At 44.1% G+C, this 24,856-nt stretch overlaps 3 protein-coding genes across 7 annotated transcripts in view; 1 reads left to right on the top strand and 2 right to left on the bottom strand.

Annotated features, from left to right (window-relative positions):
• Positions 1 to 6,723, top strand: part of bcl9 (BCL9 transcription coactivator) — a 29,552-nt gene extending 22,829 nt beyond the window's left edge. For both annotated transcript variants that reach the window (XM_085433813.1, XM_085433812.1), the window contains exons 6-10: positions 100 to 286; positions 902 to 998; positions 1,128 to 3,291; positions 3,801 to 4,073; positions 4,182 to 6,723. In XM_085433813.1, coding sequence (XP_085289939.1) covers positions 100 to 286; positions 902 to 998; positions 1,128 to 3,291; positions 3,801 to 4,073; positions 4,182 to 5,224 — 3,764 coding nt within the window. In that variant the 3' untranslated portion in view covers positions 5,225 to 6,723. The remainder of the gene's footprint in view (positions 1 to 99; positions 287 to 901; positions 999 to 1,127; positions 3,292 to 3,800; positions 4,074 to 4,181) is intronic.
• Positions 6,724 to 7,128: 405 nt separating this feature from the next.
• Positions 7,129 to 13,065, bottom strand: acp6 (acid phosphatase 6, lysophosphatidic). 4 transcript variants are annotated; one of them, XM_085433814.1, is made up of 12 exons: positions 12,925 to 13,065; positions 12,440 to 12,500; positions 11,802 to 12,027; positions 11,585 to 11,713; positions 10,900 to 11,030; positions 10,644 to 10,723; positions 10,452 to 10,539; positions 10,147 to 10,279; positions 9,614 to 9,714; positions 9,409 to 9,537; positions 9,167 to 9,332; positions 7,129 to 9,068 (listed from the first exon to the last, which is right to left on the bottom strand). In XM_085433814.1, the coding sequence occupies exons 1-12, from the start codon at positions 12,959 to 12,961 to the stop codon at positions 8,934 to 8,936; spliced, it is 1,416 nt and encodes a 471-aa protein (XP_085289940.1). In that variant the 5' UTR covers positions 12,962 to 13,065; the 3' UTR covers positions 7,129 to 8,933. The 4 variants fall into 4 exon arrangements, with proteins under 4 accessions (XP_085289940.1, XP_085289941.1, XP_085289942.1 ...); XM_085433815.1 differs by having other exon boundaries at positions 9,409 to 9,501; positions 12,925 to 13,062; XM_085433816.1 differs by having other exon boundaries at positions 12,431 to 12,500; positions 12,908 to 12,995.
• A 2,024-nt stretch (positions 13,066 to 15,089) lies between these two features.
• Positions 15,090 to 24,275, bottom strand: LOC146690741 (gap junction alpha-5 protein-like). Its single transcript, XM_085433818.1, has 3 exons — positions 24,089 to 24,275; positions 23,401 to 23,610; positions 15,090 to 17,418 (listed from the first exon to the last, which is right to left on the bottom strand). Exon 3 carries the CDS (start codon positions 17,316 to 17,318, stop codon positions 16,167 to 16,169), a length of 1,152 nt encoding a protein of 383 aa, XP_085289944.1. The 5' UTR covers positions 17,319 to 17,418; positions 23,401 to 23,610; positions 24,089 to 24,275; the 3' UTR covers positions 15,090 to 16,166.
• Positions 24,276 to 24,856: the final 581 nt, after the last annotated feature.

Genomic DNA, 24,856 nt, shown 5'->3' with positions numbered 1-24,856 from the left:
CCATTAATCAACTTGACTTGACAGCGGTTTTCAGTAGAACTACATTTCCCATAAATCTGTGCTTAAAGTCGTGGGTGATACCCTGTTCTCTCCCTGCAGACTCAAACTCCAGCGATGTGAATCCCCAGGACACTGTCACACATTCTACCTCCAATGCCGGACTCAGTCGCTCCTCAACGCCCTCCCACAATACACTGGGAGGCCAAGTCTCCACAACAGAGCCTGCTAGTGGCCAGAAACAAGGCTCAAAATTTGTTTATGTCTTCAGCACAGGGATAGCTAACAAGTAAGGAAGCCAGAAGTTACCTTTTCTATTACTTCGTATTTGTCATATATTTTTTGGCTTAGAAATAGAATATTCCTGTTTAATTGTTGGTGTTCACAGTTGGTTTATCTAGCCAAGTTTTAAATATTAATGAGTTTATAGAAAGTAAAACATTTTTTCTTTTACATAATAAAAACCTACATCTGCAGCAACACGATTAAAATAGAATTGCTAACAGTGATATTTTCATTGAGTGTATCTTTGTGCTTCTGTCATCAGTGACTGTTAAAGCTGTTTGTATATGTGGGACTAAGGTACTTGGCTTCCTCGCCTGTCCTTCACCCAGCTTTTTCAATTATAGCCTAAATATTTTGTGTGTATCTGCACAAGCACGTGTGTTTTTCAGTGGGAGTACATGCTTTGCTTAGATTACCACTCTCTTTTGGGAGTTGGAGATCAAATATGTGGATGCCCAATAGAAGGTGTGCACGTGTAATACTTTTCTTAGTCTGCTGACCTTGGCATTACCTTCATGGTCGCATCTAAGACTCATTCATGTGGCTCACTGTCTCACACACTCACACTCACTATTGTGTCTGATGACTGATATCTAACCGTCTGCCTCCTTGTCCTCAGGGCAGCTGAAGAGGTTATTAGTGGCCGTATAGAAAACATCATTGTCTTCCACATTACAAACATCTCCAACAACAGGGACATAGCTCACCTCCTCTTGGTAAATACTCATTTCATAGTAAATAAATACTAACATATATACATGGCATATGAAATTTTATATATATATGAACATGATTATGTTGACACTGCTACATCTCAATCCCGTTTCTCTTTCTCTGTGTTAAAGAACAATGCAGCAAACGACTCCAATCCTCCCCAGCAGCCTCCGTCCCACACCCAAGATCAGAGCCACCAGCCTGGATCCAACCCGTCCTTACCTGGCACGTCAGAGCCAGCCCCACCACAGCCTTCAAATCAAGGGAGCCAATCTGGTGTTCTTCCGCAGGAAGGCTCATCCTCTACAGGCATGGAATCCAAAAATATTCCCAGCAGCAGCCCCAGTAACACTACAGCCCCAGTTGACCAGGTCCCTGCAACCCAACCAGAGGCTGGCCTCAATCCCCCAACATCAGGTGAAAGTGGACAGGGTGGAGGAACTGGTGGAACAGGTCTGACACCCCAACAGCAGCAGCAACACCAGCAGCTAACCCAGGAGCTGTTGAACATGGAGGTGAACACAGAGGGTCTGTCACAAGAACAGATAGAACATCGGCAGCGCTCTCTGCAGACCTTGCGAGATATTCAGCGCATGCTTTTCCCTGATGACCGTGATGCCCCGCCAGCTGGAGCTCAACAATCTCATGGTGGACCCCATGATGGGGGTCCTGATGCGCCACCCCGGAGGTCTGAGCAGGGCCCCTTACAGGCTATGATAGCGCAGTCTCAGAGTTTAGGCCCACCAGGTGGACCAGTAGGACCTCGTCCACAAGGTCCACCTTTTGGCCCACCCCATGGTCCCAGGGACATGCCCCCATTTCCACAGGATGAAATGGGTCCACACATGGGAGGCCCAGGTGGATGTGGAGATGGAGAGCAGATGACCCCAGAACAGGTGGCGTGGCTGAAGCTACAGCAGGAATTTTACGAAGAGAAGAGGAAGAAACAAGAAATGCAACACCGGCCAATTGGTCCTGATATGATGATGCACCCCCATGGTCCACGTGGCATGATGCGAGGGCCCCCCCCTCCTTATCAGATGGGCCCAGGAGAAATGTGGGGAGGACCCGGTGGGCCACCGGATCACTATCCAGAGCGCATGAGCATGGGTCCTGGCCCCAGGGGTATGCCCCCACATATGCAGAGGATGCCTGGCTTCTCTGGTATGATGAATCCCGAGATGGAGGGCCCCCCGAGGCCTGGAATGGGATGGCCTGATGAGTTGCCTCCCCGTATAGGAGAAGCGCGTTTCCCTGGAGGACCTGGGCCAATGTTTGCTGGTCCAGGAGCTCGTGGTGAGCGTTTCCCAAACCCTCAGTCAGTCCAAGAGGCAATGTTTCACCAAGGAATGGGTGGAGAGAAGGGTCTTCCTCCTGGGATGATGATGGACATGCAGAGGATGATGGGACACCAAAGAAGTGGAATGGAACCAGGTAATGGCATGGGTATGTTTCCCAGAATGCCCAGTGATGGTCCCATGAGTCCTTCCTCTAGACTGCCAGGAATAGGGGGCCGAGAAATGGGACCTGAGTTCGGCATGGGGCCTGGCCCGGGGCCAGGACCTCATATGCATCCTTCAAAACTACGAGATCCCCCCATGAATATGAGCCCTGATGAGATGATGAGAATGAGAGGGGGTGGAGGGCCAATGGAAAATATGGGTCCACAAGGCAGGCCCATGCAGGGTCGGTCATTCCCTGAGCAGACGCAGCCAGGAGACTTTCCTATGGGGCCTGGGAGATCCTTCCCTGGGGGTGCTGGAGGAATGAGGGGTCCACATGCAGACCAAGCATTTGGTCCAGAGCACAGATCTACACCAACTGGAGGCAATGGCCGTATTAATCATATTCCCTCTGCTGGGGGTCCTGCACAAGGCCAGAGGGGCCGCAAGCCAGCAGATCTGAATGTCCAAGCAGGAGGTGGGAACTCTCCCAGTGTTAATCCACTTAAGTCTCCTCCTCTGAGGCAAGTGCAGTCCCCCATGATGGGCTCTCCCTCGGCTAATCTTAAGTCCCCTCAAACACCGTCCCAACTGGCTGGCATGCTCACCGGTTCCACAGGCCCTGCTGCCCCCCCAGCACCTCCAACTTCAGCACCAATGAAGTCTCCTCACTCCATGATGGGATCAGCAGGTGCTTCTCCTGTTCATATGAGATCTCCTTCTCTCCCTAACCCATCTCCAGGATGGGCTTCCTCACCAAAACCACCCATGCAGAGTCCTGGAGTGCCCCCTCAGGGTGGCAAGCCTCCGCTCAGTATCACCTCACCAAATATGATGCCAAGTATGGAGCAAGGTATGCATTGTTTTTCCTTTTCTGTTGTTATCTGTACCCTTTTCTTGTAAAAAGAAAATTCCTAAATAAAAACAATGAAAAAAGAGAAGTTGTATTCAGTTAATATTGGGATTTTATTTTTTAAATGATTATTGGGTTGAATTTTAGTTACAGTTATTGTCTCAGTGATCACATTTCAGATATTTGACTCAACTTGTTGAAACAGAATCAACCTAAAAACTGAAAATGATATGGATCTGATGTGTCTATCTTCCATGTTCATCAGATCTTTCAGATTAACACATCTGTGGGGTGGGGTTGGGTGGGTTATGGTCCAGTGGCTCCCTCTTCTGGCCACATAATATAGTAGCCACATTATCTTACTAAGTCTGAATTTGCACACAAATGGCAAGGAATGTCACTTGTGGTAATTTAATGTGAAACAATCCACAAGAAGAAAAAAAAAATCGACTGTTGTATTTTATTATTTCTTTGTCATGTCCTCTGTTTCTTCATATGTTGTCGTCTAGGTGGTAACGGCCCTCCCTCAGCCCCTCCTTCATCAGGGGCTCCATCTGGCTCCATGTCTCTCCCAGGCAATGTCCCGTCTGGTAGCCCTTACACCATACCTCCTGAACCAACACTATCCCAGAACCCGCTCTCCATCATGATGTCACGCATGTCCAAGTTTGCAATGCCCAGCTCCACCCCACTTTACCACGATGCCATAAAGACTGTTGCCAGCTCTGATGATGACTCACCGCCAGCTCGCTCCCCTAACCTGCCGTCAGGGAACAATAATGGTAAGACGTGAAATATCTTCTGTATAATATTTAATTTCAGTTCTCTGAACTTGAGCTACTTTACCAGTCGCTATACTCTGTATATAATAATTTCTTTTTGACTTATAGGTATGGCAATGAATCACCAAGGCAATCCACGTATGATGGGACCTGGAAATGCTGGACCTATGCCTGCCCTCAGCCCTCTAGGTATGAATCCAATGGGATCCCAGCCTCTCTCACATGGCATGCCCCCACAGATGCCCTCTCCCAATGCCCCAAATATGGGCCCAGGCATGATGCCTCATGGTATGATGATACCACCAAATCCTCAAGACCCTGGAATGGCCAACCCTCAAATGATGCCACAGGGACGCATGGGTTACCCTCACCGGGGCCAGGGATACCCCCTAACCCAGTCACCTTCCCAGCAAGGCCCTTTCTCTCCGCACAATGGTCCCGGTCCCCAAGGCTTCCCTGGCCATCCTATGGGTTTCCAGGGAGAGGGAGGACCTATGGGAGGACGGATGGGGAATATGTCTCATGGGGGAGGGGCTGATGGGGTTATGTGCAAACCCAATACCCCTGGTGGGCCAGAGTTCAATAACATGCAAGGTGGATTCAGTGACGCAGACCTTCATGAGGTAATGCGGCCGGGAGCTTCTGGTATTCCCGAGTTTGACCTGTCCAGGATAATCCCTTCAGAGAAGCCCAGTCAGACTCTGTCTTACTACCCTCGAGGTGGAGGAGACAACCCCGGGGGGAAACCGCCACACCCTTCTGGCTTTCCCATGCAGAGCATGATGGGCGACGGCCCACCAAGGATGGGGATGCCAATGCAGGGGATGGGGGGAATGTCAGGGGGACCTGGTCCTGGGGGAATGGGCCCTCAAGACATGCCAATGGGCAACCCTGGCCACAATTCAATGCGGCCACCGGGATTCATGAGCCAAGGCATGATGGGCCCTCAGCACCGGATGATGTCCCCTGGGGGCCCAGGAGGGATGATCCAGGGGAGACAAATGGCCCACCCAGGTCCTGGAGGCTCACCTAACATGATGATGTCACTGCAGGGCATGGGCGGCCCCCCGCAGCAGACAATGATGATGGGGGCTCAGATGAGGCCTCGTGACATGGACATGGGCTTCAGTCCGGGCCCTGGAATGTTCTAATCCAACAGAAACATTGTATCTAGAATGTTCTTGGACAATACACAAGGAAGGAGTAATGATATCGGACTCTGGAGAGTATTCATTAAACTGATGGACTCGAGTAAAGGAGGTAAAATATGAACGAGATGGCGTACCCAGAAAATGAGCAGAGTGGAGATAACCAGTCACCTGGTAATGTCCTGTGTGAACTATTCCGGCGGAGACTGTGATAGGGCCGCATTGGAGTACTTTTTGCCACAAGAACATTTAATTTTGACTCATGAACTTCAGAATGTATGGGATTGTTGTGGTCACACAGTTTTGCAAAACTGTTCATGTGGGGGGGTTTTTGGGTTGTTTTTTTTTTTGTTTGTTTGTTTTTGGGTTTTTTTGATTATCTGACTGTAAAGATGACTTCGACATCAAAGAGGAATCAAACCTAACTAAAAGTCAGCGTGGAGATGCTACAGTATATGTCTACTTTTTTGAAATTAAAAAAACAAAACAAAAAAACAAATTTGTCGCGAAAGTGGTATGGAACAAGAGAAAGGAAAGAAGAATTTGTGCTTTGTGAAGACTTTAGTGGAAATCCATCTTGTCTCTCGCTCCATTGTTTTGACTGTATCTGTACAGTATATACGTGAGAGTGCGTTGGCGTGCTTGACCGAATGTGCGTTTGTGTGGTATGTATGTATGTGTCTGTATGTATAGGCATTCTATCAGTGACCTCTCAACTCCTCTTACCAAGCTTTCATTGGGGGAGGAACGTCCCCCTAAAAATACTGTACTGTTTACCATTGGTGGGCTATTCAAATTTTAGTCTATTTTAATTTTCTTTGTAACTCCAGTGTATAACAAACCAAACTATGACCTCATTAAGATAATAGTATTATTAAAAAAGCACAAACATGGACCATCTGCAGAAAGCGTCTTCTTTCTCTATTTTTACCATTGAGAGCAAACACATTTTAAGTGTGATGATCCTGGCAGCTTTGCAGCACCATGATAATCTCCAGTCCATTTCAAGTTGTAGATGACATTTGACTCTGTGCTCCAAAACTTTCAGGACTTCCTACGCTCGCCAGCGTGAATACTATTGCTAATACCCAGATGTGCTGTGTTCTTCTTGTTCCTGTTGTGTTCCTGTTTTGTTTTGACTCTCTTGTTGACTCTGGGTAATGATCATTCCCACAGCAATAATCTCCCGATGGTCAGCAGAATAGGACAGGAGTGGCTGTACGCCGCAGCAGGTATGCCAGGTATTATAGAACTAGAGCTAGGTAGATCTGGTATAAAAAATTTAAACAGATAAAATAATTTTTTTTTTTTTTTTAGTAAGGCAGGTGTGGTGTCCGGAGTGAGACACAGAAATGTAAACACGTACTGCTTACCATCCAGTTGACTTCTTCTCTTTTCTCTATTGTATAAGCTTGTCATGTGTTTCTCCATTGGCTTTGGTGCAGAATAGCCTACCAGGGCTGTGGTGATGGACTACAAATAAAAGATATTCTTTTGTTATATACATGTCTATGGAGTGTGTGTGTGTGCACACGTGTGTATGTTTCCACAGAGGAGTCTTTACTATTTCACTTACAAGGACTAGTTACGCGTCTTTGTCTTGTACATACTCATACCAGCTTACCAACATTCTGCTACAAGAAGTGCAAGTCATATTAAGGAGCAGCGTTGATATGCTGACATTTTATCAGGAGGTACTAAGTGAGACTATTTTCAGAGGACACCACACTTCTAAAATAGATTCAAGCTTGTTGATGCGTTCAAATGCTTCTCCATTAGCTTCAGAAGAGGCCTTGAGGTTTTTCTAACCTGTATTTTAAAAGTTTCATTTGGCCTGTGGGAATAGTTCAGAGCCTCTCGCAAGATGTGAGCTTACAGGGGGGAGAAGAAAAAAAAAAGACTCCATATTGATTAAAATCTGTATTCATGTCACACCAAACCAAAATAAATCTTTACATTTTGAGTGGCAGGTCATGGGAACCTCCCACAGATGAGGTACAACGTGTGTTTCTGGAACAGCGCAACGCTTGGGTCCGTGTGATTCAAGCATGCATTGCACTGTGGTCTCACAAGGAGGCAAAATGTTGCATTCAAAACATGTAGCAGAATAAGTGTTCTAACACAGTCTCTACTCCACACCTTTCTAAACACTTGATCCAGTACATTAAACTATACTTCCCTGAAGAATGATCGAACCGTATATGATGAATACAGTTGGGAGCGCAACTGATTTGATGGAATAATTTAATCAGCAATCAGACACAGGCCACATAATACAAACCTGTCCATATATCAGTGTGATGCATAACTGCAGTAGTTGTTTAAAAGTGTAAAGGAAAGGTTGAGAATGCTGTTGGAGATGTTAACAAACACCACCCCAAAAAGAGGAAAAACAACAAATTTATCCTATGAATAAATATCAATGCTAGACTAAAGCCTGATGTAATACATTCCAATGTGCCATAAAGGCCTCATTTCTAAGTTAATTAAAAACACAAACCACATCATTTTACTGACTGAGATGTCCCCTAGTTGCAAAAAACATGATTTTCTTTGCAGCATTCACATATGCTTTATATTTTCCCAGTGCAGCAAATGCTTGCAACCATAAAGAATCCCAAACAAATGTAAACCTTACTCCTGTTCAGGTGAGTTACCAGTTTATTCTTAAAAACGAAGCTAATTGTGGGGTTAACAATTAGAAAGTATAAAATAACTTCAGCCTTAATCAGTAAGCTTAACTTGCATTCAAATATAAAGCATCTATCACACTCTTCCACTTTGCACTCAGCTGTTATTGAACTAATCGTTTAACTTAATTTTAAAGGTTCTATATATCGGGTTTTTCATATAACAGCAAAAAGCTATTCATACAGATGTAGTGGAGTGATGATGATCTTAGCAGAGGACGAAGCTGCAAGCCTCCTGCGTGTTGTAAAATGAGTGTCTTTGTTCTTTGTTTTTGTAGCCACTGTGCGTTAGTGTATGAGTCCCTCCCTTTGAAAATGTTTGTCCTCCCTGCATTTATAAAGAGACAGAATGCAGTTCAGAGTATTCACATGGTGCCCCACCCCCACAAAGAGCACAAACAGAAGAGGCAGGGGAAGTCAAGGTAATGTTACTACAGTTTATGACATTACCAAGCGCAATAAAAGCACCCCATCAATTGTTAGTCCATCTAAGATGTCAAACAAAATCTGTGTGTTTTTTTTTTTTTAAAAACACACATCCAATCTGAATGCAGGACAAAAAATATGGGAAAAGTGCCGCTGATGGTGGGTGGGCATGCAGCATATCACAGCCATTTAATGGCTTTTACTGTGTTTGCATAGAGTGATGGTCGGGGCTGGATGCTTTTTGTTGGCTCACGTGTGCACAACCTTTCTGTTTGTAAATGAATTGCAGCGAGAAAGGGGGTGGGGGGGTGATTGCTTTGGTCTTAAGATGCCAGTGCTCTAGTGCACCATTCAGTGCTTCAAAATGTCATTTATAGCACCTTTAATGCGATTGCCATGGTAACAAGATGATGTTGACTCCTGAAAGCAAGCGGTGTAACCCGAAAGCTCTACAAAAGTGGCTGTACTCCAGCGTGCTCTGACAGTGAGATGATAATGACTGATGCCGGCTGGATGGAGAGAGGACTGAGGATGTTAAAAAGGCATGATGCGTGCTGGCTGTCAGCGGTGTGCCGATGCGAAGGCTTGCTCAAGGTTCAGGGTTCGGTCGGGCCTACGGTTCTGTTGCAGTGCGAGTGGTAGTCTTCAGGGCTCAGCGAGTACGTGGAGAGGACCCGTTTGAACTCCTCCAAGGGGCAGTAGACTGCACTACAACCCCCAATGAGTTGATCCTGCAGAAAGAAAAAGTAACTTGAGGTTATAGAAAGAAAAAAAAAAAGCAATTTTTTTTTTGTTTTTGCTCATCCTGCGACACATTCTCAGCTCCTACCTCGCCTACATATGACACTTTAACAAAGGCCTCATTAGTTTTCCGGTTCTGGTGCAGCTCCACAGTGAGATCAGCGGCATACGGTGGCCATCTCATGTCAAAAATCCCCAAAGCCAAGAGACAAGGAATCAGAGTGGTGTCATGTGCGGAGTACAAAAACACCTTCCTGTTCGAGAGAGCATTTCAAGAGTGAAGCATTTGAAGACCAACCACAGTTATGTGTGAAATAATGCGCGTCCAACCTGCTTGGCTCTGATGAGGTGCCCTGTAGTTTCTCCTCGATGTTGTCCACCAACATGTGCAAGAGAGGTCCCACAGACAGCTGCAAGCTCTCTCTGCCACAGACAGCAAGAGAAAGGCAGCCTGTGAAGCTGAATGCACAAGTGGTAAATCTCAATCTGGCCTTTTAGATAAGCCCCTGGGACTGGTGACTTTGGTTAATCTGACCTCTTGCTGGGCTCGAAGATATGGCACATCATATCCACGGCTCTTTGCTCCACTTTATCCCTCCAGGTGTCGAGCACTTGAGGGCAGGGCAGGCCGTGTGTCTGTTAATGCAAAGGAACAAGTCGCAAGTCTTCAAATAACTCCGTATAATTTCTGTTTAAATAGCATGAAGCTAAATGCATTGATTTCATTTGTCTGTGAGAATTAAATGACAACAGATAGACATCGACACCACCGCTGACTTTGACTAGTGAGAACCCTCCAGAAAAACTGCGGCTTCCTACTCATTAAATGTGATTTCACCCTCTATTGTGACACATGGACACATGCTGTCAATCTTAATATCTGGGTTAATATCAGGCTGGATCTCAAGAAGATTAATGAACTCTGATGCTGAGTTTCATCTTACATAAGGAGCAGCTTGCGAGGTTGCGGCTTCCTGGCCACGTCTTTACAGTAAATCCTATGTAATTCTGATAGCTTGTGGCAAGAGCTGGCAAAAAGTCACATAAATCACAATGTGGCAGTGTCACCTCTCTGGCAACCATGTCATCCCTAATGAGGATGAAGTCAACTTTCTGGTGAGCAGCAATCCCCAGCTCGCTCTGGATGCTCTGCAGGTCTGCCGCGATGTCTGGCAGAGTGGTCGACTCTGCCCAGCGGTGGCTGCAAAGAACACACGCGGTGTCAGCCACAAAACACAGATACACCGTGACAACCTGTCACAGGCGCCTCAACTCTGCTCATAATGTTTCCACAGCACATTATTTCAAGGCTCCAGTAGGATGGTTTAGGCTTGATGGGACTCTATTGCTAGGAAAACACACTCTCTTCATACCCGCAAAGGATTTTAAGCATCTTGCATCCGTGATAGTTAGGATACAGGATTTCAGATTCGGCCTCCGATGTTAAAATAGGCACAATTGCTGCAAGTAGAACAGGAAATTGCAAAATAAATGAAAAATTAAATAAACAGATGAGATGAGACAGAAAAATGGGATAAGTAACATACTGCACATCTCCGCTCTACCTTTTTGTTTTTGCTGGAAGAGCCCTGCAACCAGGCACTTGGCAGACTCAATGGTCCTCACAATATTAGTGGAGCGCACGCTAGAAATAAGGAGGAAAAAAATAGGTCATGGAAGGCACCCAGTTCTAAAATAGTAAAAGCATTTAAACTCATATCCTTTGTACTTGCACTCATAAACCCAATCTATCAAAATGTCAGAGCACAGATATGAGGGGTTTTTTTCTCCTTGCTCCTCATTATGATTTGGACCACTTACTAGACCTCAGCTGGGTTAAATGTGGAGGTAAGGAAATCGCTTTCTTCAATGTATCTCCCCCTTAGTCTTTTGCCCAACTCATACAGCTGCTGCATGCCCAGTGTGGTCAGCTGACCAGGGAATGTGCCACCCTGCCAAACACAACAAACAGGATCAGGTTATATACCCACAGATGTGGCCGGGCAGACACACACCTGTGATCACATGCAGGAATCCGGGCTGGATGTGGTACAAGAATGGCTGGAGTCCATATTGGGGGATTTAGTTTTCTAAGCTAAATCCAGTGAAGTTAAACCTCTTTAGCAAAGCAGCTCTCAGCACAGGAAAGTAACAGCTCCACGGACACTGTGACCGGACACGATATGTCAATAGGAAGCTCTACGTACAGTTCAGCGGCGAGTGAGTGAGCTCAGGCCAGTGATGTCTGTAGTGGCACCTTTAAGCCACTAGATGGAGAAAAACTACATGAATTGAGGAGAGTAACAAGTGTGCTACACACATAAGGTCTATGGAAAGCCCAGAAGAAATGTGTTCAGACATTAACTTTGTCATACCACTAAAAGCAAAGCAGCATTATTAGGTTTATTCCATCATTTTCATAGTGAGAGTCAAAGTCAACTAAGCCAGATGACAGCCAGCAGCCACATCACACCTATTTAAAAAAACAAAAAAGACAATGACTCACACTAAGTATGTTTTTCCGATAGCTGTCTTCTATAGGAGCCGGGGGCCTGGGGCCACCCTGAAGATCTGTCACTACATAGTCGATGCTGGTGTGCGGCGGTGGCTCCAAAAGCGTTGGCACCCACTGGGCCTTTGTTGAAAAAAAGAATTTGCAGTTTTTTTTCATGTGTGAAACATCATTTTCTACAAAACATGCTCTTAACGGAAGACAGTTTTACCTCCATAATATCAGGTATTGACTTTAGGGGCGTTCGGGCGCCGTGCCGGAACAAGATCTGGACCAGCTTTAGCTCGTAAGGGGAATCAGCGTTCGTGTCAGCAAGGTTGGAACCTGTAGCAGCCTTTTCCGGTTTAGTCTTCTGCTGTGACCACAGCATCGAGCCAAACGCCACGGACACCGACCCTAACGCAGCCGCTCCGCCCCAAAGTCCCTTCATGGCTGTGCTGTGAACAAAAGACACCAGCTGTCACCACAGAGCCACAGAGTGAGATAAAGCATATGCACAGGATCGAAACAGTCTGTGTCCCTTACATAAGAGATCGATTAGAAAGTTGGAATTTGATCTAAAAACTATTAAAGCTTCCAAGTGCATGGTTTTAAGAGACTATGAAAACATACAAACATCCATTTAAAACTCTTTTAAACTAAATTATTTGGACATTCTGTTTGAACAACATCAGTTAATCAGCAGTCACAAATCCTCATCAGTCTTTCAATACAAAACTGTGAAAACTCAAAGGATTTCAAATAAACAAGACAAGAAAAGCAGCAAAAGCCTCACATTTAAAAAGCCTTTGTTAGGCCATTAAAATCAGTCTAACAGCTGCTTCTGCTCTTTTCACTAACCTGTGTTACCTGGCACAGTTAGACCTCCTGTCACGGTCAGGGATGTCAGAGATGATGATGGTGTGGCCAACTGTAACACATTGAGTAAAGCGGAAGTTGTTACTACAGACAGAAGCGTGAGTGTAGAGAATCAACGTTAAAAAAAAAAGTTGACGGTTTCTGATGGTGCAACACTGGTGCAATGAGCTCCCCAGGATGTGACGTTTTCCTCATTAAATATTTATTTTTTTGTAACACTATCTACTTCTGCTATAAAACTCAGATTATTAGCATTTCAACAGCACAGGGCACAGGTTAGGCAACAGGAACTCAGTGAAACACGTTACGAAAACAGAGCTAACCGAGGTGAACTCTAAACTAGCGAGGTGCAGCAGAGGGTAAAGTCCCTGCTGTCAGCCTCGATGCCAGTATCACCAAGGAAGATCACTGCTACCACACAGCCACGGCATTACCTACAGATACAGAATAAAGTGTTACCCTCGATTAAAACATACACGGCGTCCGGGAGATGACAAAATTCACTTCAGTCATTCAGCAACTAAGTTTCCACCAGTACAGAGGCGCAAGTCATGTCGGTAACTGTAGGCCGGCAAATAATGCTTCAGAATAGAAGAAAATGAGAGAGAGGTGAAGATTAAACTACATTTCCCGACATCCCCTCGGAGTACTGCCGCTCTTCTGTTTTTGTTTGGAGACTTGAAGGGGAGAACACCACCAAAGTACGCTACTCCCCTCTACAGGAAGAAACTGTATCTGCATTTCGAACTAAGAGGATTTGTTACTTTAATCTATTTTATAAAGTTATAGATCAAATATATTCGAATTTGGACAATTTGTTTATCCAAAAGCGAGGATTTTCTGGGCTTTTTTTGTTGTTGTAATCTTTAATTGCAAATGTACACTACTGTGCAAAAGTCTTGAGCAACCCAAGACAATTCTTTTTAAAAATTATAACTTGAGATAAAAATGGATATGCAGTACATTACGGTAAAACAGAGTTTGTGGAGTTCAGACAAGCTTGAAAGTCAATATTTGCTATGACCACCTTTGTTCTAAAGCACAGCCTGAACTTCCCGAGACAAGGTTTTCAGTCTACTTCTTGCGTAATTTGGCGTACCTCAGCACCTTCTCTCTGTTTCCCTTCCTTAAAAGCAGCTTCTTGACAGTCACCCTTTCACTGAGAGCATTTTTGATGAAGCTACAGTGAACAGTAGATGAATAAAAAAGGGCCAGATGCATACTTCAGGTCCTGCGGCAGGGCTTTGCTGGAGTTTTTTCTTGGTCAGTTGCAGGAAAATTAATGAAAAAAGCCTGGAGTTTTGTTGCTTAAGACTATTTAGAAAAAATTATAAGAATGTTCAGGTCCTTAAGGAAAATGTAAAGAAAAGAGGGCTGACCCTGATCTGGATCTCAGCCGTCTTATGGCACAAACGTACTTATTCTATGTGTGTTATATCAACAAGTTTAGCTGTTTTTATTTTAGTAAAAGATATTAATACTTGTCTGAATTTCCCCCCAGTTTTTCCTTCTAACTACAGCATGTAAATCTATTAAATTAAATTTCCAAAAGTCTTAAGCAGAGCTGCAGAAAAAAAAACAAGAAACATGCCCCATTTATATTTATATAAGATCTTTAAAAAGAAGACTTTTTTTCAGGAATTAACTTTTTAAAAAAAAAGATGTGAGTCACGCATTCACGTAGAGATACCTAACGCATGACTTGCTCACGAATTCCAGTCACACTGAAGGGACCTTCATCTTCCATGTTGCCAGAGTCCTCTTAATCATTACTGAATCATAACTCAAGTAAAGCAAAATCTCCTTGAGCTTACTCTTGTTTGGAAAGAGGTCTTAAAAGGACACCAATTGGAAAAGATATATAACACTTAATAGTTTTCACTGTAGAGTAACTTATAAACTTCCTTGTAGGTTTTACATTTGTATTAATTTTAGTTTGATGCTTAGTCTCGTGTTTGTCTTTCTTTAATGTATGACCATTTATATCCTTTTAAGCTGATTCTGGTTCTTGCACAATTTTCAAACTATTTTTTAAAAATGAATCCTTTAGAAAAGAAGACAGGAAAACATTTTATTAAGCAGCAAATGTGCTATCACCATCCTGGTCTAACTCAGAATACACAAATATCTCTGTGAAGCTCAATCTCAGAAAGCTCTGAGGTTCCACAGAAATAAAAATAATACAAAAGCAACAAGGATTTTCCAATTCAGCTTCAGCATGTGGCAGATTAAGCTGGATACCAGACCTCAGCATCCTGGCAGAAATGGCGAGACAGTCTCTGTTTGTGTAAACATTGCTTATCTTCCACAATCTGTCTCCTGCAGGTCCTTTGTGAGGACGGCAAACAGAAAGTCGCTGCAGCAATGGTACAGTGATTCAGAAATGCTGGAGACTCTTCATCTTTGTTCGGATCTGGAAATTGCATCACTTTGTCTTGATTTCAGCATTTCTGCATTGAGCACGTTATTTAAATGTTAGTTGTTCTAAATGTTCATCTTGTGCAATTCTAACAGTTTAGTGTGTGCATATTTACATATACTAAAGTCTTTCTATGTTCATACGACAGACAAATCAAAGGCAAGTGTTGTACGGCACTGAATAAATCACACGCTGAGAACAACAGAGCAGATTGTACAGCTGATGATTTATTTATTTGTTGTGGGTTTGCGATGACAGTTATTGCATAAATGTGTGTGTGAAATAACCAAAGACTGCAGTGGATGTACAGCAGGATGGACAGTTCTTCAAATATTATGCTATGTTTATGTACATATACATGTATATATTTTTAAAAAATCATCTTCCACTTGTAAAGACAACATGGTTATGAACTACCCGCACAGTTACTGTGCTACAAGAACAATACATTCAAAGACACCAACCGACTCACACACTTCTTAGGAACACACTTTTAACACAATGGCTCCGGGAGAGAAAGGGGGAAACGCTAGTGCATTGTTGCCACCTAGTGGCTGAATCCATTCATAACAACATCCAAGCAGGACCGCTTGCTTTTTCTTTGAGGGACCTTCAAAAAGAAAATCCTGTAAAAGGCTACATTCTCTCATTTCTGTGCACAGAAGACTTCTGACTAGTATAGGACTGACTTCACTGACAGGCTTTGAGATTGCAGTGCTATTATTTCCGAGTTAGGTTTTTATGTTTGCCTGCAGGTATAGTGCAATCAGGTCAACAAGTGGTTCAAATGACAGTCTCTACCACGGCTTTTAAATAATTACAAAAACAATGTCATAAGGAAATAGATATTTCTGACGCTTGATAAGGCACTTTATCGAAGAGCTTCACAGTTTCTACCATACTGCGATCTTGTCTATTTATTGCAAATCTTTTTTTCTTTTTTTTTTTGCATTTGTGTGTGACAAAAGTCAGCTAATCTGTAGTTAACTGGTTTAAAATGAAAGGACTCTCTACTCCTAATGTGCAATAGTCAGGTGTCAAACCTGTTACTCTGTTCTCATTATTCTCCTTTACAGCTTGTTTTGCAGTTTTTCTTTAGAGCTCTAGGACACAAAGCTCACACAAGTCAAGTTCACATTATCCACTCATCACATGTGCTCAAGTGTCAGGCCTTGGTGCTACAGTTCATAGTTAGCCTCAGCTCATGCCTCCATCACAGAGATCTATCTCCCAGACACACATTTCTTCCGAAGGTCCAGCCCTTCTTCCTCTCTTCCTCATCCACCACACTTTGTGAATTTATACTGCCAGGTCATCTTGGCGAGCCCTGCTGCTGGTCCCGCTGGTCTTGCTCAGGCGCCGTTTGTCCTTCAAGTACACTGAGTGTAGCAGAGGCAATGGCGAGCAGTTATTGGGCAGGCCTGTTGGTACCTGGTTGTATCTCATCCTGAGGAAGTCTTCATCATCCTCCAGGTTGTCGCAGCTACGATGTCGCTCAGTTGCCAGATTGGCTGAGTTCTGCTGCAGCGCCATTCTGGTGTTGAAGGGATGAGAGGCCATGGAGGTCATGCGGTTTATGGAGGCGGGGGCTGTCAGGCACTGGTTGAAGTCAGGAGGTGGGGTGCAGGAGACTGAGGGTTGTGGTGAGGTGTTGGACTCCAAGGCTGCAGACACCGCTACCGTCACAGCTCTCTGCTTGCTCTTTTGCATCATCTTTTTGTGTATGCACCTCTTGATGCTCTTCCAGCCGAGATGGTAGAGCTCCAACACAGAGAGCAGCAGAGAAACGCCGGCCACCACCAGCATGAAGACGATGAAGACATTCTTCTCCGTGGGCCGTGACATGTAGCAGTTAACCGGATTGGGACAGGGCAATTCCTTGCATAGGTACAACGCATCGAGGAACACCCCATAGATAAGATACTGCACCACAATGAAAGTCACCTCCATCATTGTACGGATTAAAATGCTCAGGACGTAGGTCCGCAGCAGCGCCCCTTTTAGGCGAACTCTGCCACTCCCGTCAGCAACCACCTCCTTTCCGCTCTCCTTCTGCTGGAGGTACTCCTTCTCTCCCTCCAGGTCTCCTCCCTCTTCACCTCTCGCCTCTCTCTCCTCCTGCTCCCTCTTTCGCCGCTTCTCCTCCCTGCGCACTGTGTGCATGGCGTGGCCCATATAGATGAGGGAGGGCGTAGAGACAAAGACAATCTGCAGCACCCAGTAGCGGATGTGTGCGATGGGGAAGGCCCTGTCGTAGCACACATTGGTGCAACCTGGTTGCTGGGTGTCACAGAGGAAATCGCTCTGCTCGTCCCCCCACGAGGACTCTGCCGCCGTGCCCAGCACCAGGATACGAAAGATGAAGAGGATGGTGAGCCAAATCTTTCCGACCGAAGTGGAGTGTTCCTGGACTTCCTCTAGGAAATTCCCCAGGAGGGTCCAGTCCCCCATCACTACTCACGGCCTGGGCGCACACCTGAAGCACAAAGAGCTGGTAGGAACAACGGGGAAGGTGAAAAGAGGGTGCACCGGAGGGGGAAAGGGGGAGTTTCTGAGGTGGAGGATGAATAGAGTGGAAGAGGAGGGGGAAAAGGGGAAAAGAGAAATACAAGCAGACAATCAGTGACAGCTGTAGGTCATCTGCATTCCCGCTGATGGGAATGACCTGGTGTATGAGTGGCATTGTGTGGCACAAAAATAGCCTCTCTGCCTGTGAATTGCTTTAGGGCTGGATACTGTCACATGAGAACAGCCATTTTTTCCCCTGAGAGACAGACGGAGGAGAAGAAATTTGGTAGCCATGTAAAAGAAAATAATAATATTATTATTAAACATTAGATTATGTGTGTTTACATTCCCTCTTGTCCTGTTCCAAATTATTAAAACAGATTAAATTACAGAAAGCGAAACACACCTCCATCAAAGGGGCGAGTCAGCACAGAAAGACTTTGCCCTTTTTCAGTGCTGTGACCTGGCCTGAACTGGACATTTCCCATTTCCCCCCGCGGCACACCACTCACAATTTCAGTGCAATGGCTTAGATGGCCACTGTTCTCCTTTGCTGTGATGAAACCCTCCTTCACATTCCAGTCTCCATCTATCTGGAGGTGTCAGTCAGACTGCTTCTTCTCTCTCTTTTTTTTTTTTTCAAACTAATCTCTTGACTTAAGCATTATTGAGAGTCTGGGTAAGATCCAAACATGGCAGTGACAGGCTGGGAAGTCTCAGCTGAGAATGACCCTATAAGGCGGTTTACTAGACAGCTTTATGGGTGACACAGATGACCGCCATCATGGAGGGGTTAAGAAAACCTGTCAAACTGGATCAAGTGGTGACTTCTAACATTTATGGGCTGAATATGCATGTAGCTACTTTTAGCTTTTACTACGCAATTAAGAAATAAAAGCCGGTTAAAACACCTCAGAAAGAAAAAAGGGTTGAAGGTCACAGGTCAACAGGTTTTTCCAACGCGTCACGCATTTGAAGTTAATGCTCTGTTTGGTGGTGTAGCAGAACATGTAGACATTACTCTAAAGGAGCCAAAAGCCAAATATACTTTCATGGAAGGAAATTATATACAGTATAATCCCTACAAGCAAAGTAAGTAAGCAAGATTTTATTTATACAGCACCTTTCAAGATAAAGTGCTTCACAATAAAACGCCAGAACATAAAACTAAAAGTTAACCAAGCACAAGTCTAAAGAGAGAGAGAGAGAAAGAGAGCTACAAAAGCCACAGGGGATGTTAATATGATTTCTTACCACCTCTCATCTCTTCCTGAAGGAAATCCTCGAGCAGCTGTTTCCATAGCAAATAGCTGTTTGGTCCACAGTGCAAGGTTTTGAATCGACTGGCTAACACTGACTCTGGTTATGTGTGACAGCGAGATATGGTCTAAATGACCATGACCATCTGTCTCGCCCCCTCCCTCTGTGTCTCTATGAAGTATATATATGGCAATAAGATGGAAAATCAGGGCATTGTGCTCCGTATCTCTACAGCACAGAGTGGTAGAAAACAAAACACCAGTATGACAACATTTTGGAAAAGAAACGTTTAACCTCCATCCACAGCCCAAGGCTGACAAGCCAATGCGCAGCACAGGAAAACTGCGCTGTGCTATTTTTCCAGCATACATCTGACACCTTGGATAACTGGACAGCAGCTGGCCCAGAGCCTTAAACGGATAAAAAGCTCACGATCTTTACTGGAAGTAAATCGCAAACAGCCGCAGAGTTGAGGAAGTGACTGAGAATCCAGCCAGCACAATGCCAGGAGACCGCACATTAAAACAGCCACGCTCTTATCAGCTGATACTGACAACAAACCTGTGCAAACCTGGGTAACAATGCATTTCCCCCTGGGCTATGACAAACTATGTGACAATCTCTTGCTGGTTTGCATGTGTCATTTTCTAAATGAATCCCAGATTCGAGCCGTGAGCATAGAAGAGATCCAGAACAAGTCATTTTGTAAAATGATGTTCTTTAAGAGGATACACGTTTTTAATGAGTTTTGCTTTTTAAAGGGAGATTAGGTGAAGACTGATTGTTCCCTAATCTATTTGTACAATGGTACAGTGGTATTCAGACTCTCACACAGTTTCTTAATTTAATGCAATATTAGTTTCAAGGCTGCCAAAGTTCCCCCCGTGGTTCTAAAGCTGTGCACCATTTAGATGCTGATATCTTGTAAGCAGGATTTGATTGCGTAAACTGCCTCTTTTAGAAAGGACTTATAGTCCGTCAGTCTGGGCACATGGTGTACATACACAGCGATGAGAAAGGAAGGCAAAGCAGAATTCAGAACAAGTGGTGTGAGGCTGTTTTCTTGGCTACGGTCTCCTTCCCTCGAATACCTCTTCCTGCTCTCAGAGGAAGCAATCTCAAACAATATGATTTCCTGTGGACAGCAGGAGCAAGACATTGAAATGAGCAGAAGGTGAAAGGGGTGGAGGTCAGAGACGAGCTGCTCCTATGAACCGTTTCTGTCAAAGTGCCTTTTACTGCTACTGGTTGTCGATCACACCTGTGCTGCAGGGATTTACTGTGATCCACTGTGCCCTTTTCTGAACAGTGCGCTTTGCCTGTGCACCATCACAGCTGTCAGGTCTGTTTATAATCTCAGTGGTATTGTAATGGAGGAGTAATGGAGAATCTAGTTAGGTTGTATTCAAAATAGCAAAGTGCGTAAATGCAACATTACGTATCCCTGACTTATTTCCTTTGACGCTGATCGAAGTGCCTGTGTTTGCACTGAGAGAGCTTCACAGAAGGAATGTTTATGTGGTGGAGGGATCCTGTGATGAACCAAACAATAAGCTTAGCTTTCTACGAACTGAAGGAAAAACGATGATGTTTCAGCACTGCAAGGTCAACTCAAACCGGGCTCACAGTGTGCAGCCTTATTGTAATTTCCAGTCAGAACATCAGTCAGGCAGCTGAGACAAGTTAAGAGAAAAGCAGCAGCTACTTCACTGAGAGGTGATGGCTGCTGCTGTGACTCACTGTAGACCAACAGGAAAATTGTTGTGTGTTTTCTCTCCCTCTTGCGGTGCCAGAGGGCGGTGGAGCTTGTTTAAGAACCAGTGAGGCTGGTGGCAAGGCCCGAGGCTAGGGAAATCTTACAGGAACACGAAGCTATGTTTGTATTGCTATAAATTTATGCCCACCAGAGTCACCTTGTGTCATAACACAAAAGAGACATAGGCACATTCCCTCAGTTGTGGTTTCTAAATCTTAGACAATAAAATCCTTTTGATGATATTTTACTGATGAGCTTTATAAACTACACACTCTTTTTCCAACTCCCCCTCAGCCTGCAGTGTATCCACAGCCCGGTAACAACAGGGGGCAGGGTTGATTTAAACTTTCCTTCAGTGATGTGCACCTTTCAGCACTAAGCCGTGTTTGACAGACTCCGGATGCTCTCAGGGGATCAGGATACACTGGTTGATCTGCGCTGTCATCACAAGCACACAGACAGTAAGGTGGTGAGTTATACACTTTCCTGGCTCGCTTCCCTCTGATGGGGCATTGTTTAGACTACCATCAGTGGAGGAAAACGTATGTTGTGCATTAAGAACAATCGTGTTATTCGTGTCTGAAAGGATTTGCTGAAGAGATCAGGAAAAGTCATTTCTTTCCTACGGAAGGACAAATTTGGCCTAATTGTATTTTGGAGTTACCAGCATACAAAACCCTGTTAACTGAATAGCCAAACTAGGGAAGAAAATGGTCATGTGCATTATTTGAAGATATTTAATCGGCAGCTATAAGGCCTGATGCATTTATAAAGCCTCTGTAATGAGCTGCATGCGCTAAGATGGTTTTTTAGTGTCAGAAATGTGATCAGTGCTGAGAAAAAACAAAACAATCCATAACGCTGCATAGATTTCTGCAGGAAAAAGTTAAATAAACAGCAAGACACTAATGGTGCACATTGTGTTTTAAGCACCTAATTGTTTTTACATGAACCAGAGTTGGGTTGTTATGCTTTTAATTCAATTTTAAATCTAAAAATTATGATATATTGTAGTGATATTCATCTCTATCACATCCTCTAACCAGGTATAGCATACAATAAAACTTTATTATCTGAAGTTTTTTTTTACTCTTGTCACTATTTTACTCTATGACCTTGGTTGTGTTGTGTTGTGTTCCTCTCAATGAAACAGCCTCAGTATAGCTTTACTACAGAACCGCCATGTGTTAAAAACAGTACATACAAGTTTTCTGAGCTTATTTCAGTTAGATATCAATAGCATAGTGGATAAGGATATACAAGTTGAAGTCACTCACACTTGGTTATTTTTACTCTCTCGTACTATTTTTCCCAGTTACAATGCACACACGTATTTATTTTTCTAATGCTTGAACTTTAGCACGTCTCCAGAGTCAGTCCCAGTCCTGCAGCAGCTGTTTGGGTTAGGGACTTGTTCCTGAAATGCCAGGATTACAATCGAGGATGAGCGTGTTTAAGTTTAGCTATAGTGGCACGCTGGCTGGTGTTAGATTGGTGTAGGGTGACCTACAAAGTGGATCTGATTTGGCACGAGAGCGAGAATTCTTCGCTCTCATGTGAGTCACCTGTTGCCACTTCTTACAGACCCGCACGGGTCTGGGCTCCCATATATCAGTCACACCAGCAGAAGCCAGCAGGCCGATGTGCTGTCTGCTACCTTACATGGCTGTCTGGCTCTTCATCTACCCACTACTGTACACAGACCCACAGCCCTGTTATGATCTATTGTTGTGCTGCATATGGCATTACGCTGGAACCTTCAGGCCAGAAAGCTGCAAGGTGTTTCAGGGAGCAAAACAACCTCCTAACAACCTCCTGATCATGAAAAGCAGTTTTATATATTTTTATTTCGGTGTTTACTTATTTGAAGACAGTCTATATACTCAGTAATACACATACCATTCAGCCGTGGCATAGGGCACTGCTTTCAGATTAGCGAGCTGGTAATCTTTTATCTTTTACTGGCAGGTATTTAAACAAATCTCTTTTTTTATGATGGCAGAGGGAGTCTCGATTCACACTAAGACATGCTAATGGCTACTTTTAAGTGTGAATGTATCAGCTGTTGGTGCTTGAATGTCAAACAGAGGAACACTGATACAGATTTAGGTTGAATACCCTGCTGAAATCACAGAGTAAGATTTTTTTTTTTTTTTTTTTACTGAGCATCACATGAAGTTATAAATCTGTTATTTTGAAATATGAAGTCCTAAAAGTTCTTATTTCCTACATAAAAACGGCACTTTTTGGGGAGTAAGTTAAAAAGAAATGTACAGTTCATCTTTGAAACAAATCCCTAAATAGTAAGTAAAGGAGAAAAAAACGCCCCAAACTGTATCATTACGACATTAAATACCGCCCGTGTATTTAAGAGGCCTCTTTGATTATGAAAGACTTGCTTATAATAGAGCAGTTGTGCTCCGTAGCACTGTTACTAAAGAATTTAAATGTCTTCCACCGTTGTTCAAGCCTGCTTGAACAAAAGAGTCCTTTAGTTTTTTGTTTTTTTTCGCCTGTATTTCTCTATGAACACTCAGAAGAGTAACTGGTATCTACAGGCAACTCATTAATTTGATTTTTATCACTTCTCTGTAGAAGAACAGAAACTGTAAGGGTAAATTGTGCTAGCATTAAAGTAGAATTATCACGGCACAGGGATGACGATTTCTTAAAGTCTTCATTGAGTAGGTATGCATTGCTGGTGGCTCTGTGCTTTAGGTTACCTCCAGTACTGTGCTTTGTTTGAGTATATTTGTCTTATATGAAAGCCACGAGGGAAGAAGAGCGAGACGAAAAGAGTTAACGTAAGTGGGTTGACAGCTGTACCTGCCGGGGAGGACAGGGGGTTTAACACAGACCAGGCCTCTCACTCCATCGTACCTCTCTTCAAGATATCATCACTCCCTTAAAGACTGCTTTAGTAAGATGCTCGCAGCTTTTTACCAGACGGTCTGCATCATTTCACTGAAATGTCATTGAGTATTATTAGAGGCTTCTATGCTTACCCACCGTTCTGCTTTAGTGCCGATATTCGAGAAGCTGCTTTCAATCAAGCAGAGATGGTCCCTCAGAGGAACTAAGTCTTCCTTAAGTTAGCGGACAGATGGCAGGTGTAGATGTAGATGACCACAGCGCGATTGTAGGACCACCTTCTTGTGGACATCAGCAGAAGATGACTCTTGACGCCGGCATCTGAGCGTCGTGTCTTCCCACCACGAGCTGTTTGTCCACACAGGGGGCACGAGAAGAAAAAACAGGGCATCACGAGAGAGTGTTTCCCCCATGGACCTCCCTTCTCTTTCCCTCTCTCTCTCTCGCTTCCTCCTCCTCCATCTCCTCCTCTTCCTCTCCACACTCCCCCTTAATTCTTACATCCCTGGTGCTCTATTTTTTGCTGGGAAGCGTTCTCTGGAAGGGGAAGTTGAATTGTTTGTCTGGGATCAATGGCAATTCCTGTCAGAGTAAACTTCAAGACAGTTATTTACCATGCGACTCTTGGGTTTACTGCTGAGTTTTCTGTGTTCAGGGTGAAATTCCCACAGTGTGAGATGTAAACTGTAATGAGGTGAGGTAAATCCAAATTATCTAGTGAAAATGGGATTAGCTTTAATTCAACGACCAACAACTTTACTCTAAGTTGTGTTTTCAGGAAACCAGTAAACACAGGAGAATCAAGATTTTGGTCAAAACACCGTACCTGCTTTGTTCACTTGTTCGTCTCAAGGTTTCCCTTCATCCCTCCTCAAAAGTCACGCAGACCTGCAACCAGTTGGTGAAGTTTGGGATTGCAACAAAGAGTCACAAACAAAACCAAAATAGCTCATCCTCCTCTTCCCTTGTTTCCCTGTTTGCTGAATGTAATGTGAGTGTCAGCCGAGGACCCCCTGTACTGGCCTCTGCCTGCAGACACATGTTCTATTATATAACAGGAATCTTTCAGGTTTAATTCCTCCTTGCTGGAGGCCATTCCAACGGTTATAATGAAGCATTGAGAGCAAAAACACACAGGCAGATAACTTCCCTTCTCGCATGTCCTTAACGTCTTTCAGAAACATTCAGGTTTCCCACCACTTCACATTTCATTTTAAAAATAATACTAGGTCATTTAGGAAAATACATGTACTTTATGTGGAACTATACCCATTATGCAGTGTTAGCGTCATAGAAAATGTAACAGCAACACCAGACTGGTTAGCTTGGCTTCCAGGAAGTTACTGCACCTGGCCAGGAAATAACCTGCCTCGTACCCACGCCTATAACCACAACAGGGAGGAATGAAGATTAAACAGGTCCTGTAATCAGACGAGAGGTTATTTGCTGGGAACAGAGAGGAGCTGCTGGGGACAATTTACAAGGTTTACCTGAACTTGGTTATTGATGAGAAGATTTTAATGTTAAATTTACAATAGGTCTACATACAGAGTTTTAAAGGTAATTTTTTGTGGGGTTTGTTATGTTGAATCAA

The sequence above is a fragment of the Copadichromis virginalis genome, linkage group LG16 (genome assembly GCF_057382275.1).
Source record: "Copadichromis virginalis isolate Kocher_CV1m ecotype Utaka linkage group LG16, C_Virginalis_male_GT1.1, whole genome shotgun sequence".
Taxonomy (NCBI): domain Eukaryota; kingdom Metazoa; phylum Chordata; class Actinopteri; order Cichliformes; family Cichlidae; genus Copadichromis; species Copadichromis virginalis.
Note: the sequence above shows the minus strand (reverse complement) of the source record. Positions and strands in the feature narration are given on the sequence as shown.